The sequence below is a fragment of the Bemisia tabaci genome, chromosome 4 (assembly GCF_918797505.1).
Source record: "Bemisia tabaci chromosome 4, PGI_BMITA_v3".
NCBI classification, from domain to species: Eukaryota; Metazoa; Arthropoda; class Insecta; order Hemiptera; family Aleyrodidae; genus Bemisia; species Bemisia tabaci.
Genome location: NC_092796.1, coordinates 21,880,235 through 21,894,956, shown reverse-complemented (window position 1 = coordinate 21,894,956; position 14,722 = coordinate 21,880,235). Strand labels below are relative to the sequence as shown.

The 14,722-nt window shown below is 34.8% G+C and overlaps 2 protein-coding genes across 2 annotated transcripts in view; one reads left to right on the top strand and one right to left on the bottom strand.

Moving 5' to 3' along the window:
- PAPLA1 (Phosphatidic Acid Phospholipase A1) overlaps positions 1-402 on the bottom strand; it is a 44,214-nt gene extending 43,812 nt beyond the window's left edge. The window contains exon 1 of the mRNA XM_019051594.2: positions 148-402. Coding sequence (XP_018907139.2) covers positions 148-304 — 157 coding nt within the window. The 5' untranslated portion in view covers positions 305-402. The remainder of the gene's footprint in view (positions 1-147) is intronic.
- A 94-nt stretch (positions 403-496) lies between these two features.
- Positions 497-10,590, top strand: LOC109037098 (protein TAPT1 homolog). Its single transcript, XM_019051595.2, has 10 exons — positions 497-916; positions 2,109-2,272; positions 2,951-3,048; positions 3,239-3,407; positions 3,988-4,123; positions 5,084-5,181; positions 5,993-6,143; positions 6,383-6,552; positions 6,884-7,102; positions 8,247-10,590. The coding sequence occupies exons 1-10, from the start codon at positions 739-741 to the stop codon at positions 8,580-8,582; spliced, it is 1,719 nt and encodes a 572-aa protein (XP_018907140.2). The 5' UTR covers positions 497-738; the 3' UTR covers positions 8,583-10,590.
- The last annotated feature ends 4,132 nt before the right edge of the window (positions 10,591-14,722 follow it).

The window sequence follows — 14,722 nt, the reverse complement described above, 5'->3', positions numbered from 1 at the left end:
TACATATTTAGGTAGGTACATCTTGGGTTTTTTTTCAGCTCAAGCTATAACCGACTAAGCAACAAAAATACATGCAGAGAAACTACTGCCAGCTACATGAATTTATTTAAAGTAAAAAAGAGCCAAAGGTCGAATTACAAACTTTACCTTGAGTTGTTGAAATGTTAGTTTCAGCCACAGGACAGAGAAGAGAGCTCGCAGGAAGAGTAGAAAAATCATTTCCAACCGCTTTCAAAAGAGGGTTTGCTTTGGATGAGGGTAGCGTTGGGGGTTTAAACGCGTCACTTTTTGATTTATCAGCCATTTAAAGTTTTTGAGAAACGTCTAAATTATTAGAAAAAAACACTCAAATTGCGCAGACAGAATGTAAACACAGCGTTATCAAATTTGTATATGCAATCAAAAACAAAATCTGGTGGAAGGTGACATGAGGAGGTCATCGATGGGCGACGGATGGTGACTTTCCGCTGATCAGCTGAGTTTGTTTTGATTTCGCTGGCCGAGATAAAAGTCGGGTTTATTATTTCGTTTTATTTCCTCATGTGGTCTTTCTTCATTTGAATCTTATCAAAGTTTTTTTCTTTCACTGTGCATTTTAGTTTCATCTCCCTTTACTCTCTACTTAGTTTCCACGATTTTGGCAGCCACGTATGTTTTTACGTGAACCATTCCCTTACCTGAAGTTTGCTTCCAATTCCAATGCGATTTTGTAAACTTTATGGTACCTAAATCACGAAAATGCACGATAGAATCATCAACGTTGATCATAAAGATGCCTTTTGTGCTAGAAGGCTGAAGTTTAAATCAACATCAACCACAGACTCGGAATATGACAAAGCCAAACTCCGGGAGTTACTTTTCTCTCGCCCAAGATCCCAGTCAGATCATGACATCACCAAAGGGTGCGAATTGTCTGGTAAGTTTCTTCATCACTGAACCGATATGCTCTCGAGTCTAGGTGCAAATTTTTCATTTTTGCATGTTAGTATCTAATTACATCCTCAGATCTAAAGGTGAGATCGAGTCTGCTAGTCTCTCTGAGAAGGTGCAGAAACCGAAGAAACTCTCAGAATAACTAAGCAGTCGACATACGATTCCTGGCCTTTAATTTAAAAGTATTAAGACAACAGTTTTCACTAATGGATGTTGTTCTAACTTCAAAAGTTGCTTGTCGTGATACACTTGAAGTAACATTGTCAAAGTAGCTGTTGTGTAAGACAGTTGTGCAGGTTCAAGTTTTATATAAAATGTGAAGTCATATCAAGCAAACTGCTCCGCAGCCAATTCAATCTAACAATAATTTATTCTTCCTGTAAGACTCATTGACCTCTGTTGTTGTTTACTTCTTTGGTAAAGGGTAGAGGTACCGTAGAGCAGTTAGTGTTGCTTTTGAGGTTCAGGAATGCAGAAAGTTCTCAGCCTTCCAATTTATATAAGATTCAAAACCCATTTTATGGGTCTTTCCATTTTCAAGAGTTCATCTGCATTATCATGATTTTAATGGGCTGATTGTGTAGTTAAGAAGTTCTTGCACCCCTACCGAGGTCTATACTGGAAATAGCTGAGACTATTTAATGCTTATAGCGGGCGCATCGTATGTTGAGACAAAATCAAGTATTGTGTAGGTCACTATTACTACCCATCAGTGGTGCCATCTAACTGCATGTATTAACCTGTTGAGTGGTGCTGATTAGGATGTAATCAGAGATTGACATTTTTCTCAACATATGATGTGTCCGCTCTATTAGTCAACTATGATTTGATGAAAAAATTTGTTGGTATAAAAAAAATTCTGGTTAAATTGGAATGAATCAAATTTTGCTCAATAGGTTGTTCAAAGAGCTTGAGAAACATTAATTTTTGATGTATGCTTTCTCAAATTTTACCCCTAATAGGTACCGATTGATCCTGTCAATCCTAAAAAAGGACATGACAAAACAAAAAAAAACACAAAAACTGTACAATATGAAATGTCAATTGGAAAAGTTGACACAAAGATGAGAACGTGAGCATTATTTGCTAGGATTCTACCTTGGATGACCTGTTGCTGTAAAGTTTTTTTCTATTTTACTTAATTAATTAACATAATTATTTTCTTTTACTTTCAGATTCATCTACCCCGTCTTTGGGAAGGTTCATTGGTATGGAGCTCACCAGGAACTACGTCCTGCAGAATGAGGAAGATCAATACTCTGCCAGAAGGGAGAAGGTCTATTCTTTTATGAAAATACCTGTAGAGGTGGAAAAATTCATGGGTTATGGTTTCCTGCAGGCAAGTAATTTTTTGTTGAAAATGAATTTTGTAGCCAGATTTATGTTAAAATTTCTACATGGGTGAGAAACTCTTTGCTAAGTAATTATCACCGATCAACTGATTTTTGGTGGAGATATGTCTCCATTCACTTTTTTTAAAATTGAATATAAGCACTGAAGGTGAAGTCATTCTCTTTAATTAATGATCAAAATGCCAAAATATTTGGAAATTAAGTTCTGTATAGGAGTACCAAGGATATTTTGGAGTGATGACAAACTTGCAGATTGCATGGTTTAGTCACCTTACTTGTTTTTCGGTCCTGATATGGTTTCACAGCGACATGATAATCACATCAAGACTGAAAAAACATGTAAGATAACTATACTAAAGATATGTTATTATTGTCAGTTATGATATGTGCACAGGGGGCGTAAGCATCGTTCTAACATCGTCATGGTCAGGATGTTGATGCAAAAGATGCTCATTTTTTAACATCAAGTGCAGTAACTGTAAGGGTTCATGCCCTGATGATGGCCGCATCAGTTTGTAAAATGTTAAACATCTCTCTGCCGGTATAGATCTTACTGACGTCAATAAGTGAAATGCTTCAATGAGAATTTTTAGAAACAGTACTACCATTTGTGTGCCTGTCATTTTACAAGATGTTCTGAAGCATTTTTTCTTTTTTTCCCCCAGTGTGCTGATTCTTTTCTGTTCGTTTACACGTTTCTGCCAATCAGAGTGGTGATAGCAGTCTGGATTTTTCTAACACATCCATTCTTCAAATGCTTTGGGTAAGTAAGCTCTTATGTTTCTTTTTCACTAACTTTACAGGATAATTATTTGCTTGGTCATTGACTATAGTATTCTCTGCCTAGATATGGATTGAAAAAGGATGGTGGTCTCGGAACTTACGTCTTTGTTTTGCAATGACCTTTTTTTCTTTTCTTTTTTCTAAATTTGAAACAAAAATTTTGTTCGCAGGGTTGGTGCCAAACGGCGAATTCGGCCAGCAGAGACCTGTGATCTCTTAAAAGCTAGTATTCTAGTGGTCTGCAGTGGTTTGATGTTCTACATTGATACATCAATGATGTATCATCTCATCAAAAGTCAATCTGTAATCAAACTGTACATCTTCTACAATATGCTTGAGGTAATTTATGAGGTCTTTAAAAAATGAATTTTCAATTCATGTAGCACGAGAATCATTGGTATCTTAAAGACTCATAATTTCAGGGATATTTTAAAATTTCCCTGTCAATATTCGATTGAGAGTGACTTTTCTTAACCCAACAATTATAAGCAGGATGATATTTCTCAAGAACATTCTTATTGAATTAATAAAAAAATAAGAAATATAGCATCTGCCATCATCATTTCACACCCATTAAAAAATGTCCTTTTCCTCTAATGGTCAAGCAAAGGTAGTATCCGTGGTCAAAATTAAAGGGTAATCAGTCTTATCCAAAAGCTATCAGTTCAAATTCCGTTTGACATACAAATAGTAGGCCCTGGTTTACATTATTGAATTACCATCAGACAAAGAGGCCATCAATATAAATTCTCTCGAACTAACCGGGAGTTCCATGTCAGAGTAAAGTCTCTGTTGTTTGTGATTTCGTTGTGTAACAAGAGCCTTTTAAATTTTTATATTCCTTAAAAATTTCATTCAATAATGTCATCTGAAAATAATCTTTGAACTTTAAAAAAATAAAATGTATGTTTATTTCCAGGTGGGAGATCGATTATTCTCCGCATTTGGACAAGATATTATTGATGCTCTATTTTGGACAGCTACGGAAACAAAAGACAGTGGCAAGCAGCATCTAGGGGTCATTCCTCATTTGATATTTGCTGTAATCTATGTCTGTATCCTTTCGAAGCATAGACCTCTTACAAAGCATTCTATATTTTTTATTCTATTCATTGATCGGCGGAATCATTTGTAGAAATCCACTGGTTGCCATTTTGGCATTCGATTGCCATCAATCAATTAAAGTATAAGAACACACTTGATGTAAACAAAGTGTTAACCTGCGTTGGATCCTCCACTAGGCTCTGTGAGTTGGGTTATAAACAAATGGTGCAAGAAGTGGTTAAATTACCGCTACTTTAAATCACTGATTAGTCGCATCAAATCTACTGGTCGTGACTTCAACATGGGCGGGTTTTTTTGAGAATGCAGCTTGTTGTCTGACAGTAGCACTGATTTTAAAAAAAAAACCTCTATCATGTTGAAATTTGCAAGAAGCAGAGATCAGGTATCTCTTTTTTTTATGAAAGGTTTCTTTTGTCGCAAACAGTTCAAATCGTCCTTTTGTATTACAAACAGATGGAAACTTTTGTGGTCATAACACAAATTCTTGTAATTTTATTGCTTTTACATGATTAGGTGATGAAGAGACCCCTCAAATACTTACTATCCTCTGTTAGATTTCACTCAATCAGAATGAAAGTAACCTTGAGAAAATGAAAAATGGGAGCCTGCTGTTAATTTCCATACCTGATTGGCTCAGGAAAAAGAAACATTTGCCCTTTGCTCATGTTGCAAGCGTTTTGCTGAAAGTGGGGGTCATTGGTGCATCATTCATCGATGATCCTGCAATGTGTTGCAAAAACCCTCATCGATGACCTCCACTTTCAACTTAAAACTTGCAGCATGTGCAAAGGGCAATTCTAAATTTTTTTATTCATTATTTCTTGAGTAAAAGCTTCTTATAACCTCAATCATTGTGCTAGAATTTTATGAAATTAAGAAGTGTTTATCAAGGTTTATTTTCAGCTACAAATAATCAACATAAATTTTCCTTAACTCTCTCTCTCGATTAGATCTTCATGGGCTCCTAGTCTTGTGCCAAGCAACTACTCTAAATGTGGCCATCAACTCTAGTAATAAATCGTTATTAACCATAATGATGTCCAACAATGTAAGTCTCTTATTTGATGTTGTTTCTCTCTTTTTTTCAAATTGCTTGTGTTTGTGTAAGTAGTATTCCAGAATAAATTAGGTCTTGATGTGTCATATCTATTTTCTTATGAAGATGTGAAAAAATATTAAAACATTGATGAACAATGGATTTTAAATAATCATAATTTATCCATAAATAACTGTATCACAAGTAGACTTTAGTTCCTTTCTAAGGTCCTCTAAAAAGGATCACCGATTAGGACAGTATCCAAACCTCTATTTGCAAAAGATATATAGCATATCGCGGGCTAAGGAACAATACACCCTAACTAACAATTTTGGTAAAACGAGTCAGCAACTTTGCCGCATTCTTCAATATCTAATATGCAAGCTGATGTTTTTAGTTTTTTCCAGCTTCGCATGAGATCACTGTAAAGACGCTGTAATGTAGAAAAAAATTGTTAATCTAACCACAAAATTACAAAAATGGCGAAGATCCTTCTTTGTCATGCAAAATCGCCAGTTTGCTGATAAGTGGTATTGTTCCATAGCCATCAATATGCGCCTGCAGGTATGCAGCATTTTAATTTCCCTACAATAAAAATAGTCAACAAATTGTTAAGGGAAATTATCTGATAAAAAATAGTATCAGGTTTCAATTTTAAATCTTGGCTCTATTTTTTACCAACAGGGTTAGTTTTTGGAAATGCCTTTAGTAGTAATACGACTAATTTAACTTGATTGAATTAAGATTCTGTTTCTTTTTTCAACATTCATAAAATTCTCTCAATGACAAAGTTTGCGTAATTTTTGTTTTTTCCTCCTTGCAGTTTGTTGAACTAAAAGGAAGTGTCTTCAAGAAATTTGACAAGAATAACCTATTTCAAGTGGCCTGCAGCGATGTTCGAGAGCGATTTCATTTATTTGTTCTACTTTTCGTAGTTGTTCTCCAAACCATGAAGGAGTATGTCTGGAGAGAAGGTTTGTATTAATAATATATGCCGTCATAACAGACCAGTCTCTCATACAGAGACTCATTAAATGTGGAGAATACCAAGGAATTTAACTATTGTCAGCTGATAATGAAGCAACATTCAAATGAGAGATAAACTTTTTGCTCTTATTCATCATAATTTTAAGCATCTCTCTCTGCAAGCACTTTTCTATTATGTAGAAACTCATTCTTTTCTGTATGGTAATAGATTCTTTTTTATTTGCAGAAAAATTATGGTCCCTTCTTTATGATTGCCTGTGGGTCCTTTTGTCTGAATGTGTGGTGGATTGGATCAAACATGCATTCATCACTCGGTTTAATGAATTGCCAGTCGATGTTTATCGGGATTACTCTCTGAGTCTTGCGTATGATGTAGCTCAAACAAGACAGCATAATGTAAGTATACAAAGGTTGAAAGGTTTGGATGTCCTCAGTGAAATAAAAGTTGATTTTATCCATCTTGACGAGCCTTGGTAAACCCTAATAAATGAAATGTATCGTACCCTAGGTATGGAAATGATTGAGTATAAGTATAAGTATAAAATTTTGATCAATGACCCGATATGTTAAATGTCATTTCAAACAGACAAAGTCTACTGAGTTCTGATCAAGTGGAAAGTGTCTGAAGAGAATGTGTGATAGCGGTTCCTATTTGCTGCTCTTACCTTAAGGTTGAATCCTGATGATTTGTCAGCACAAGCACTTATTTGTGTTCATTATCTTTCAGGCATTCACTGATCATTCAGATCTGGTTGCAAGAAGGATGGGTTTTATTCCTCTGCCGTTGGGTGTGGTTATGGTACGAGTTCTTGCTTCAGCAATCAGTGTACAAACACCCTCTGCACTGTTTCTGGTCTTACTCGGCTTTTTATGTCTTACTTCAACGAGAATCATCAATAGCATCTTTATACTTGGCAAAGCTTGTGATCTCATCAGTGAACATCATGTAAGTACTGATATTCATTCGTTTGTTAGCATCAGTTTTGGAGTGTTTGACCCAAGGAGCTCGACCACACTCTCACAGAGGAAACAAAGTAGGTGTTTGCATCTTGAGGATTGTTTACCCCTTAACAGGTCGGTACAGCCTGGCCAGCAAAATACGGAATTCGAAATATAAAAAACTGACCGTAACGCCCGAATTTTTTGCGTCAATCAACTCATGATATAATTTATAATCAACACTTTTGAAAGAATGACTTTTTTTCATGAACTACACCATTTCTAAGAAAATCGATGATGAAATTCCTTGTACTGACCTACATCATTGAAAAAATCCAAGATGCCAAAGATGCAAACACCTCCTTTTTTCTCTCTATGCCACATTACCGCACTCTCATATTTTTCAGGGTTCGTCTCTTAAATAACTTATCTTACATCTTAAAGTAACAAGAGATAACAAGTACATTAAGATATTAAATCCATGACTGCCATTCATTCATTTCAGTTCATCTTCTCAATAGCTCGCTTTATTTTCTTAGGAAATCACAAATTTTCTACAATACGTTTAAATATCGATGGTGAAACTCCCCAACCTCATATCTCGTTTTTGATACTTTAAAATCTCCAATCCTACTTTATTTTTTTTTAAAAGAGAGCTAATATACGTCATTCCTCAAAGTTTTCACAGATTTTTTCCTGCTCAGAAAAGAAAAATCATACCAGTTTTTAAGAATTTTGGCCAAGTGGTTTTCCATTAAAAAAGTAAATTACACAAGAAAGTCCACATTGGCGCTGACAGGTTTAAGAGTTCCACCATCGATATATGAGGACTTATCTGTAACAATAGCGGATGTGAAAAATTACCTTTTCAAAACACGCTTAAAAAACTGTTTTGTTCACTCAAAAATTTAATATGTTTGGCTCTGGCATAATGTACAGATCTCGAAGATCACATCCCAAGTATTTTCTCAAAATTTTCTCGATGCTAAAACAGTTTTTTGAATGTGTTTTGCAAAGGTAATTTTTCACATCCGCTATTGTTACAGATAAGTCCTCATATATCATTAATGTGAAAAGGGCCCTTCAATACCTATTCAGAATATAATCAAAAGAGGCAAAGTAAAAGATTAAATTTTTTATTTTGTTTACAGGAAAAAACTTCTTCATCAGAGTCATCGCGGATCCGAATCATCCGTGACATTGCAACGAGTCCAATCCACCCTCCAAGTAGCAATACAAAATCCAATGATCACTTCACTAACGCAGTCAATGAAAACTTGGGCGTCGCTCCAATTTTCTCCAACTCTACAGTTAATATAAATGATGTTTGCCTGAACAAGGAGCTTTTACGTGAAGAAGATGAGAATCCTCTGCTACCTGAACCAACTTCATATAGTCTTAAATCTTCCCAGACTTCGTTACCCGGTGCAGTTTTGTTGAACAGCGTTCCAACCTCGGCTGGATCAGAGCCAGCCTTAAATCTATGACACGGGCAGAAAGGGGGGGTAGTTGTAAGTAGAATTTTTAAGTTCACTAAGGATAGAGCCAAAAAGTTGACCAAACTAGCTTCAGTTTCAGAACTGAACACATGATGTTGAAGGGGTTATGATCTGAAAGTGAATTATGTGTAATTCTCTTTGAAGAAAATTTTAAATTTTGGCTCATGGGCTCCTTCTCTCAGTTTTTCTATGATTCGACCCATATTTTATAAGCGCTACTTAGTTTGCACATTCTCTAAATTTCCTCTGCAATTTTCTACAAATTTTCATGGAAAAATTCTATAGCAATGAAGGTTTTTGCTTTGGTTGTAAACTCATCAGTTGTGTAGTTTGACAATTTTTTAGAATGTGTTTCAAACTATGTTATCTATTTGCAATTGCCAGTTGCAGAATTTAAAGGCTATTCAAATTTTGAAAGCTGAGTAAACGTACTTTTTTAATTATTTTGGTTCCTTTTGTCAAAGTTGCTCTTTGAAGAGAAAGAAAGAAAAAATTTTGATGGGTCGTAAAAAATTGCAACTTTACATAAAAAATTCAAGTAGCTGATAAAACATTCCTCCTCATCCTGATTTTTTTTTTATGGATATTATCTCTTAAGCCCATGGCTTGTGTTGATAAATTTGATTTGTGAATTATATTAGTTGATCATATCCTCTGTTCTGTCATAAGTTGCAAGAAACTGAGAAACCTATCTTCCTTGCATGCAGCAGCCTGCTTATTAAAACCCAGCCACGGTTCGTTTGAGTAAAAGTTATATGAAATTTTCTATCACTCAAAAAGTCTTTTCGGATTCGAAAAGTAGAGTGAAAATGGAGTCTTTCTAGCTAAAAATGAAAATAGGTTGTTCGAGCTCCTGAAGAAATATACCGTTTTTTGTACTTTTTAGGGCTTATTAGAGCCTGATACGAAAATTGACTCAAAATTACTCAAAGTTTCTGTTTTAATTTCTAAACTAAGCTAGCTATCGAAATGATCTTGGTTTTATTATAAAGCTGGTGTAATTTGCCATCGATTGAGTGGTCTGCAAGCTAATTTGGTTAAAAATTGAAAAAGTTATGATAGCTTGAATGAAGGGTATCCAAAATAAGCTTACTTGTTTTCCTTACCGAGTAAGGCTCTATTTCATCTTTTTTTCCCTTCAAGACCAAAAACACTAGAGTCAATCTGTAAAAATTACAGCATTTGTAGTACCCTCAGGTCTGTAACGAGCGTCAGATTTTTAAATTTGACCCATTGGTTCCGGAGAAAATCAATTTTTGGTTTCTGTTGCGTTCTATATTGACGTCCGGCTCAAGACGCGCCACTAACGAGGAGACCAAGTACAGAAAATCGATTTTATCCACTTTAACAATCGATCAAATTTAACATCTAAAGCTCGTTAGAAAGTTGAAAATATGATAAAGAACATTTTACTCTTTGCGTAGCTTCCCTAAGCCCCCTTTTTTGGAGTTATGGGGCATTTTCGGGGCAATTTTCAATTCGATGCTATAAGCGGCCAAATTATTCAAATTTCAAAATCTAAAAGTCTCCAGTGAGGAGAGGTCGATACCTTTTTATTGATGTGCCATATGACCCCTGCTGCTCAAAAATTTTGGGGCTTTGGAGGGCTTTAAGTCGAAAATTTCAAATAGCAAGGGTATGTTTTGACTTCAGATATGGATTCTACGCGTGAAGTTACGTAGAATTGATATGGCGCACAGCCTGTTTGCTCCAAATTACTAAAGAACCCCGTTTCTCCATAAGATGCTGTGTATTTTTGGAGAAAATAAGGGGCAAAAAAAATCTGGAGTAAACAGGCTGTGCGCCATATCAATTCTACGTAACTTCACGCGTAGAATCCATATCTGAAGTCAAAACATACCCTTGCTATTTGAAATTTTCGACTTAAAGCCCTCCAAAGCCCCAAAATTTTTGAGCAGCAGGGGTCATATGGCACATCAATAAAAAGGTATCGACCTCTCCTCACTGGAGACTTTTAGATTTTGAAATTTGAATAATTTGGCCGCTTATAGCATCGAATTGAAAATTGCCCCGAAAATGCCCATAACTCCAAAAAAGGGGGCTTAGGGAAGCTACGCAAAGAGTAAAATGTTCTTTATCATATTTTCAACTTTCTAACGAGCTTTAGATGTTAAATTTGATCGATTGTTAAAGTGGATAAAATCGATTTTCTGTACTTGGTCTCCTCGTCAGTGGCGCGTCTTGAGCCGGACGTCAATATAGAACGCAACAGAAACCAAAAATTGATTTTCTCCGGAACCAATGGGTCAAATTTAAAACTCTGACGCTCGTAACAGACCTGAGGGTACTACAAATGCTGTAATTTTTACAGATTGACTCTAGTGTTTTTGGTCTTGAAGGGAAAAAAAGATGAAATAGAGCCTTACTCGGTAAGGAAAACAAGTAAGCTTATTTTGGATACCCTTCATTCAAGCTATCATAACTTTTTCAATTTTTAACCAAATTAGCTTGCAGACCACTCAATCGATGGCAAATTACACCAGCTTTATAATAAAACCAAGATCATTTCGATAGCTAGCTTAGTTTAGAAATTAAAACAGAAACTTTGAGTAATTTTGAGTCAATTTTCGTATCAGGCTCTAATAAGCCCTAAAAAGTACAAAAAACGGTATATTTCTTCAGGAGCTCGAACAACCTATTTTCATTTTTAGCTAGAAAGACTCCATTTTCACTCTACTTTTCGAATCCGAAAAGACTTTTTGAGTGATAGAAAATTTCATATAACTTTTACTCAAACGAACCGTGCCAGTTTATCAGATCCCTGATTTATCGAACTTTGAAGCAAAATTGCCAGCAATGGATAACTCTAGGATATATTTTTTGCAGATACATTGAACAATTGTATGACAGATGACAGAAGGAGATACCTCGTGAATAATTAACTGTGTAAAATTTTGATGCGCTTTTACTATCTGCAAATTTTGAGAAGGAAAGGGAGAAATTTTTTTAAAAAAATTCAATCAACCTCTAGGTTTTATCAGCGCATTGTCTCCTTATAAACCAATTCCATTGATCATACTAAAGTGTTTGTGGGGAAAGAATAACAAACGTATAGGTCACAAACTTATTTTTTACCATTTTTCATTTCTGGTTTTTCATCAGTAAATTATTAGCTTAATTCTCTCGGAGAAGGAGGAGAGCACCTTTTTTGAATCATGTACTTTTAAGTTTAGTGGTTCTTAAACTTTCAAGAAATCCAACGAATTTTTGGTTATTTCATCAATTGAAATTGCATATTTTTGTAACATATTTTGTGATGATTTTTAGTTTTTCTAGATTTCCCTACAGTGGGAACTTAAGTGATTTACCAGTCAATATTGTGAATTTATATTTGTTTAATCAATTAATTTTGCTTTCTCGCACTCAAAGTAGATTTTCTACCATAAAATTCATGTAGAACTACCAATTTCACTGGCATATTAATCATGTTGTACGTTTATTCATTTCAATAATGCTCCAACTTCTGGAAACCCTCAAAAAAGTCCACCTTTGGTATGTTCACTAAATTCTTTCATTTACCTTAACGGAATTTTATTTTTGCTGAGAACAGAATAAAGTCATATCACTCAATTTTGAGTGTTGTAAAGGTGTGGTTCTAGATCGTTGTTGAGCTTTGCCAGAACTTGCGCTAAAATCCTTTCGGTCTATTTAGCTGTAAAATTTGTAGCAAAGAGTTGTCCAAGGGGATTTCAAACTTATTTCATGTTCAGAAGTTCTGAAGTAACAGTTCGACGGTGTAAGTCGGCAACCACATAACTCGGTTTGCGATGTTGCAGACTTCCTGCCATACTTTATTTTTTAAAGGGAAAACTACTCAATGGCAATTCTTTAAAACTGCCATGATTGTTCTTCTCTGTGCGAAGAAAACTCTGCAAAAACTTTAAGAAATACTGTTAATTTGTTCTCCTTTAAAATATAACTTAGAGGCGGAGATTTTCAGACACCGCAAACGAGATATGTGATTGCGGACTTACGCTGTTGAGTTACTATCAACTGCATTGAGTTCCATTTTGACAAGATGTGCTTTAATTACCAATTTTATCCTTATATACTTAATGTACACTTACCCGTAGAGCCAATGCACTGATCCAGTCTATTATCGCTAGATTTCATTGATTTTCTCAAGCACTTACTCTTGAATACACCTCCATGCACTAAGTTCCATAAGTTTTAAGTTCAGAATCCTTATAATTTTGTAAAACAAGCTACAAGAATCAACAACCTGGTGAAAATTAATTTTAAAATTTTAATTTAAATCTGTATAATTTTGATGAAGAGAGTTAAGGATCTGAAATACATTTTATAAATTAGTTCACCAAGTTGATCATACACTTAATTCTGTTAATTTGATTAACTTTCATGGTGATATGAAAACTGAAGAAAACATTTGTTTTCTACTTCCCACCTTTTTTTTTTTTTTTTTTTTTTTTTCCTCCAACACGGGGAAGTGAGTTTCATTTTGTGATATGACTATGATTTTTTTTCTACCATGAAAGATTTCCTTTAAAAATCGCATGCCAATTCATCAGTTTGTATTTCTTTGGTGAATAAAGTAAGAGCAGAAATTTTGCAACACCGCATGCATTAGAGATACTTTCATCTAATTTCATCATGAAGATTGCCTTGCCACTAAGAGTAATAATTTTTAGATTATTTTCAAAACACTGCAGAATCTGGTGGCTTTTTGCTCATATTGGAAAAGCGTTTCATAATGTTGGTACAATTTCTGTCTTTTTTTTTTTTTTTTTTTACAATGACAGTTTTTCTCCTTTATCGAAAATACTTTTAACGAATTAATACTATATTTTAATAGAATTTGCAAGATGTCTCTTGTCTTCTGTTGGCTTTGTTGATTACCATACTGTATATAGATATTTTCTGCCGTCCTGTAAAACATACATAACATTTAAGTATATTTTTTTATATACGTGAGCATTGTTTCACAGCCTCAAATTTTATTCCTAAAAGTGTAATTTAATCACTTCTTTTTAATATTATTAGTCCAATGAAGTTTTCTTGCTAACTCCATAAACCTAGAAGAGCTAATCAACATAGGATTTTCCAACCAATTTTCCTTTGATCTAGAAGTCTTTATTGTTGACTCATTTGGAGGGAAGTGCTCGCCATGCACTCTGATTTTAAAATGTAAGTGTTTAAAATGGAGTTCTCGAATTTTGCAAAGAGAGGACTCCTTGGTATGGTAATTTTAACGGGCAGAGGTATCTGTTTCATAGATTTTTCAATGTTGTCCCCTGAATTCTTTTACTGTTTAAGAATCTAGTCATTGAAATTCATACTTTGCACTAAACTCTGAAATTGATTCTCTTCAATTTTTGTAAGCAAAGAAAAAGAGTAGGACCCAAAGAAATAAATATCTTGAATGCACCATTAAGTTTGTTGTAGATGCTCAGTTTTGTATAAATAAGTTTGATTTTGTCGCTCATAGTGCTTTACTTCAGCATTTCCCGAACTTTTCTGTTCGCGGACCCTGTGCTAAATTTTTACAGAAATCTACATCCTAGATGCTAGGACGGTAGACGCCATGAAAATTTTTCGAACAAATTATTGCTCACAACTGTTACCAAGTCGATTTCTCTCCCTGTATCTTTTGAGTGATGTCGACATTTTGAAACTTAGGCTTCGTGATTTTGGATCGACCTATTTTTGTCCTGCGTACCTCCTGAAGAGTCTTAGTGGAACACACTTTGGGAATCACTGCTGCACTTAATAGTCTTTATGAGGTCGATTCCAGTTTTTATTGGGAAAAAAAGAACACCTACGCATAAAGTTGGATAGACCACCAACTGCTGAGAAAAATGAAGGTTTGATGAATTACTCAAAAATTGCGATGGGCTGCTGAATTTGAAGGGTAATTGTGGGGCCAAAAGTATCATCAGTCATCAATCATGATCTTTTACATAATTTCTCCTAATCTTATTCTAGGGAAATTGCTGATTTCTAATTTCAGCCTTGGTGGATTCCAATAATTAATAGCGAATTTAATTTATGGAAATTGCTGTTTTAGAATCTCAGACCCGGTGACTTCCACTTCAACTACTATTTTGCCTGCCCTGAATTTTCTTTGAATTTTATTGTCCATTAACGGC